Source organism: Juglans regia, chromosome 16 (assembly GCF_001411555.2).
Source record: "Juglans regia cultivar Chandler chromosome 16, Walnut 2.0, whole genome shotgun sequence".
NCBI lineage: Eukaryota > Viridiplantae > Streptophyta > Magnoliopsida > Fagales > Juglandaceae > Juglans > Juglans regia.
Window position 1 is genome coordinate 14,995,142 of NC_049916.1, and position 6,137 is coordinate 15,001,278.

A 6,137-nucleotide genomic window follows, 5' to 3' on the forward strand; every position below is an offset into this window, starting at 1 on the left:
ATTTTTTACCCAAAAATAACCAAGGAAAATCCTTTCAAAAGTGACATGTAAGTAAACCAACCAGATTAATCTAGCTATGACAATATATCAAACAAGTTGTACTTCTTACCAAGGGTTACTTTTTATTTTATGTCAATATAATAGCATGCAATTGCCGAGGAAAAAAAATCAGCGGTCTGCGAGGGCCGGATGATTATCTTTTATTCTACAGATGAAATTATTTTGTTCTGATCACAGAAGTTGCAAAGATAAAGGACGTTTTGCTCATATATAGTGCCCCATCTACGTACTCATTGGCTTGCATGTTTTATCTTAAATTAACATCCATAAATACAGTCCTAATGCACGTCCCAAGTTAAGGACCAAACTTCAACAAGCAAACTTAATATGGTAAAAGTTCGGCAACAGTCCTATAATACAAAATTATAACATCCAGGTCGAAACTGATCAGGAGAACTATTTCCTGATCCATAAAGTACTTGGAAATAATCCACTTAATTTTGGTTGCCTAAGAAGAAAGGATCCTCTCTTCAAGCAAGATGGCAAGGTTATAATATAAATAGACCTTGATCAACTATAGGATATTCTGTTGGGTCATAGGGACACTCGTAGTCAGAAGTTAGTGTGTCATACAAGTGGACAGGAATGTCGGCGATAAAGCCGGGGTCGCTGTAGTCAGCAAACTCCATATTTGGGAGTCCAAAATTCTTATTTAGGAAATCACCTTGTAGCCAGCAAACCGTCAGGTCCTCATTGAATGGTGGAAAAGTCAAGTCACTTGGTGATATCAGGTTTCGTTGGCAAGGTTCTAAGTCTGTAATGCAGCTCAGATCGACAGCCTGTGGTTTCATGCTCTTTATTGCAGTTGAACTGGGCTCAAAAGATTGATGATATGCGATAAGGCTCTTGGATTGAACAGAAAAATTGTCAATTGCAGTTTCCTTTGGACTGATATGGCTCTCATGATGGCTCTTGTACTCGACAAGCACAGGTTCATTTTTTATAGGGCTACTTGTATCTCTGCCTGATTGTAGTTGATCAATTTCAATGTAATGCTGTGGAACACCTGGTGGCTGCTGGCTAAAGCCATCCTCTAACTGAAGAAGAAGTTTATGTTCCTGTTTGGATTGAACTTCCGGACATTCACTCCAAGGGTACTGTTTTGGGATGCTACAATCAAACTCTGTATAGTTTACATCAGATCCCAGTGATGCAGAAGAATGATCAAAGCTCATCTGTGAGCTCCTTGTGTCCTGAGGATCAGGAACATCTGCAGTCAACGGTTTCTTGGAATCTGGCCTGGGCTCTGAAACAATTTCCTCTTGATCACCTTCATTGTTTTTGGCATCCAGGTCCTGACCATAGAAGTTACTGCCTGAAAACTGGTCCCTGTCATTGGCAACATCATTTTGGTTCGTGTGGATTGAACTCTGCAGGCCAAAACCTCCAGAAGTATCCTTTGAAGGAACATCTGAATGCTTTATACCACCAAAAGAAGCTTTCAGATCATTTTCCTTCTGCAGTCTAATCAAGTAGAGGCGGTACTTCTGCAAAAGAATATATATATATATATATATATATATATTACCATATGAGACTTCCCTTGATGCTCAAACTGATTCATAATGACTTGATCAGTACACAACACTTTCTTTCTAAATTTTTGTTTGATTCAATAACTTGGCTGTGGTTTCTGTACATTTTGATATGCTAAAAAGGTGGGAAGATTTCTAAGGTTCAAGTGAAATCACTAACAGAGGGCCTTAAAAATGCAGTTGTGGTGAAACTGAATAGAAATTCACTCAAAATTAAAGCATATGCAAACTTAGAAGGACCAGAATATTTTGAATGTATATCTCAAAGAGAGAGGTGACCTTTATTTCTTTCGTGTAAATACCAACAAAAGAAGATATATTGAATAGAAGTGCTAAAAAGCTTACAGTTATATACAACATTATGGATCCACGTGTGTGTGTGCGCGCACGCGTGTGTAGCAATTCCTTGGCAACTATTCCATAAGGAGAAGTTTTGTAAAAGCCCTACTAGATTTAGCCATTCATAGGATGAAGACCTAAAGAGTGAGGCATCTACCTGCAAGTGACTAGCAACATTTTCTCTAGTCAGCCATGGCACATTCATCAAATCGAGTATCTTTTTAGGACCTACTTCTGCCAAACAGACAACATATGTCATGGCTTCATGGAAAAGAAGATAAAGATACCAGCTGCATGATTGAGGATCACATAAAGAAAACTAAACAATAACAACTTAACATTTCTTTAGTTTTTTTAATTCACATGTTGCAAAAAAGTAACTCTAGAAATGGAAGTTTATATCATACTTACTATCAAAACCAATCTGATTTACAGCTTTGACAAACTTCTGATGAAGATCAACAGACCACACCACTCTATGTTTCTTTGTAGAAGAAAGATCGCCATAGTCTCTCTCATCATATTTGTTCTGAAAATCTTTTCTTTTCTTAAAAGATGTCAGATCTTCTCCACTAAACATGATACAATCTTCCGAAAATTCTGATCCATTTATTGATAGTCTAATACCCTCAAAACTTTCATGATGATCAATGTCCCTTATCTCATGTATCTTCTTTCTGAAGACATGCTGCCATATATTCCGGAGTTCTTTCATCCTTATCGGCTTGAGGAGATAATCACAGGCTCCATGCTGAACTCCTTTCATTACCCTGCTTGTTTCTCCATCAACAGACATCACTGTATAGATTCATAAAATGCAACTCGTCAGAAGGAGGGATGCCAATGAATGTGAATAAATGTAAAATAAATTTTAGCATGTTAGAAAATGTTTCATGTATTAGTGTAGGATAACTAACTGATGACAGGAAGATCCATCTCTAGTCCAACATGCTCAAGAAGTTTGAAACCATCCATGTCAGGCATGTTAACATCGCTGATTACGATGTCATACCCATCTTTCCTTTCCCGAAGCAAGTTCAAAGCTTCTCTTGCCAGACCACATGTAGTCACTGCAAAAAAAATGAAAGAAGAGAAAAAACAGAAGTCATAAGAATGGTTTCAAATTTTTGGTGCAGCCATCCTGGAGCTGATCAATTGGCTGAGTATAGTCATAGAAGCTGGTGTTATCCTGTGCAATTAAACTCATTCAAACCAAAAGTCACAATGTAACAAAGAGATATAAAGCAAATGCACTTTTCTTAGATCAATAAATTCTGCTCCTTTCTTTTAGATCAACCAGTTACATGCAAATAAAGGCCTTTGCTATTTGTTTCTCTTATCATACATAAAAGAAAGCAGATAAGATAAGAAGTAATGCCATTTGAACGAAGGGAATGACTGAAGAGATGCTTAGGAATGGAGTAATAAATTGTTGGCCAATAAGGTAAAAGGATGCAACTGAAAATATGATACTGGACAGAATTTGGTAAATTGATCTGGTGGCAGGACAATAAGTAACAATATTGGTTGTGTGAAACATATAATAAAGCTATAGATTTTGAAGGTGAGGAAGTTCTGATCATGTCTGATAAAGGTTTCGGATGCTAATGGTTGAGGTCAAAGAGAAGATATTGTTCATTTGGCTGGGCATTACATGCATACTTGCCAGAACAACACTCTTTTTGCCACTTGAGTGCCAATTAGCCATCCAACAAGGTAAAATGTCATTAGATTCTTCATCACACCTCGCCACAATAATATCATATAGAAGATTATCTTTTCTTGGTGGTTTTTTTTTCTTTTTGTGTTTTAGTGGGTAATGTTATACGGTGGTACTTTACTGACTGCAAATGTTCACAATCCTGCTTCACGAATCAGGTACTTTTACTCAATTGTGAGTTTCAAGATCAAGCTGGAAGGTCTATAATATTCAAATTGAGCTCTTTATTGAAAACCACCAAAAAAAGGCATGATAGAGATTCCAGAAAAGGTTTTTTGCACAGCAACTAACATAGATAAGAATTATATATGTACCCTATCACAGTCTCCAAAGAAGCGTTATCCTTATTCACCACCTTTCAGAAAGTTGGTTCAGCCCAAAAAAAACAAAAAAAGAAAAAACACTACAAACAACAGTTACATTTTCCTGTGTTATAAGTATACAAAACTAATGGAGAATTAACATCTTTTTATCTCTAAAAGAAATATCTTTCATTTTTCCTATTAAAAAAGAAAAAATTACCTACCCTGTAAAAAAATGCCAGATTGGCAGGGCAGTTAAAATCGGAAACTTGTTTATGCAGCTCACCTCAACTCAGTAATCTTGAAACACCTACGCCATTAGGTCATGTTCTTAAGCAATACTATCTTTCAGATCAACCCTGATCAATTTGAGTGTTAATTATCATTAACCGAACTAACAATTTCAATAATAAACCTTCACTTGAAAAAATAAACAAACATATAGACGAACAAAATACAAGCTAGCATCCTTAAGTCATGTTCAAGGATACGCAGACTTAACGACTGTGCATAAGACAGAAGCTATAACTTTCTCATGCTCCTCTAATACCTAAGGAAACATAGAATATATATACCTCGTGAAAACAATGAAACATACCCAGAAGCCATTACGCTTAGAATCAAGACATGATCGGACAAACCCAACTCGTAACTAACAAGTATTATTAGGAACTACGAAGTGCCATAATAAAAAGCAACGCAGAGAATATTTTAGCAACACAGACGGTGAACTGTAGCAAAGTCAAGTGGGGACGCACCTTCATAGGCGCACTTCTTGAGCATCTTCTCGAGAATTTTGAGCCACGTGGGGTCGTCATCAACGACGAGCACCCGGAGACCTGCCGGGAAAGACTCGCTCCGAGGGGAAGAGAAGCCGTTCTCCATGTAGAAGAAGCTGGAAATTCAGAATGAAGTGGAGTGGGGAATTTGAGGTGGCGGTGGGCGAGTGGAGGGAGGGGGGCGAGGATTCTCTGCAAGACAAAGCCGAGACGACAAAGGATCAGCGTCTTTACAGAGTTTTAAATATATAAATGGCGCACGTTAGCCTCTGCCACCTTTCGGTTCGGGACTCTCTCTCTCTCTGTCCCGTCTCTTCCAAAATACAAGAAAAAAAGTATATAAAAATATCATCCAGAATTGGAAAGAAAAGAAAAAAAAAACACACAAAGCGTCTTAACAGCTGAGAGAGTGTGGGAGAGATAAAGATAAAAGGGTAAAAGTTAGGAGAAATTAATCGAATGGTTGAATCTGGCCTACCCAAAGAAAGAAAGAGGCAGAAGATCGAGCATCGATTTGAGAGTCTTTGCGAACGAATAATTGAATAATAAAAGGCATCTAATAAATTTAAGAAATACTATTTATCATCTTTATATTACATATCAATATATAATATATTATTATTTTATTATTTAAATATACATATTTACATATCAATATATGTATATTTAAATAGAATGACACAAATAATAAATTATAAATTATTATATGGTATAAGAGATGATAAGTAGAATTTTTCATTTTAATATTGTAGCTTATTGATGCAATCGGGTATGTTGTGCATTTGGAGTATCTCATAATTTTATAAATAGTAGTGTAATAGTTTGCATGATGATGTTTCATTGAATTTTGTGAAGGAGAGATAAATAATTAGATAAAAATATTATAAAGTAAAAATATTGATTGAATATATTTTTTTAATCTTATTTTTGTTTTAAAGATTGTAAAACTCGTATTGACTTTGTGTTTTGTTTTAAAATTTGTAAAAATTATATTGATTTTTGTATTTGAATAATGATTAACTAATGATTTAATGGAAAACATAAAATTTTGAAATTAAAAATTATTTTGTATTTGAAAAATGTTTGTTAATGAAATTATAAAGAAATTTGAAAATTTTAAGAGTTCTCATAGTGTCCAAACATGCCCTTAATTTTGACATTCAAATAATTATTTCTCTTTTTACTCGTTATGATATTATGATGAAAAAATCTATTCAACATCATTTTTCTCAGTATCATCTTCACATCCCATGATGTGACATTAGATCATTATAGGTTTACAAGTGAAATATAATAAATAGTCTCTAATTATCTAATGCCACATCATAAAATGATACATGGGAAGATTATGAGAATTGAGAAGATGAGTAGCTAGTATTACTTTATTATGATATAAATAATA

General features: G+C 35.1%; 1 protein-coding gene across 1 annotated transcript; it reads right to left on the reverse strand.

The window, feature by feature from the left end:
* Nucleotides 1-283: 283 nt before the first annotated feature.
* On the reverse strand, nt 284-5,018 carry LOC108989558 (two-component response regulator ARR11-like). Its single transcript, XM_018963203.2, has 5 exons — nt 4,715-5,018; nt 2,852-3,004; nt 2,346-2,732; nt 2,092-2,168; nt 284-1,547 (listed from the first exon to the last, which is right to left on the reverse strand). The coding sequence occupies exons 1-5, from the start codon at nt 4,839-4,841 to the stop codon at nt 549-551; spliced, it is 1,743 nt and encodes a 580-aa protein (XP_018818748.2). The 5' UTR covers nt 4,842-5,018; the 3' UTR covers nt 284-548.
* Between the last annotated feature and the right edge of the window lie 1,119 nt (nt 5,019-6,137).

What these genes read in the sequence shown, in the direction of transcription:
- LOC108989558 (XM_018963203.2), bottom strand. Translation starts at nt 4,841, where the DNA reads ATGGAGAACGGCTTCTCTTCCCCTCGGAGCGAGTCTTTCCCGGCAGGT. An exon ending in CAAGAAGTGCGCCTATGAAG is followed by an intron (nt 3,005 to 4,714) that starts GTGCGTCCCCAC and finishes TTTTTTTTGCAG; the next exon opens with TGACTACATGTGGTCTGGCA. An exon ending in GATGGATCTTCCTGTCATCA is followed by an intron (nt 2,733 to 2,851) that starts GTTAGTTATCCT and finishes GAATCTATACAG; the next exon opens with TGATGTCTGTTGATGGAGAA.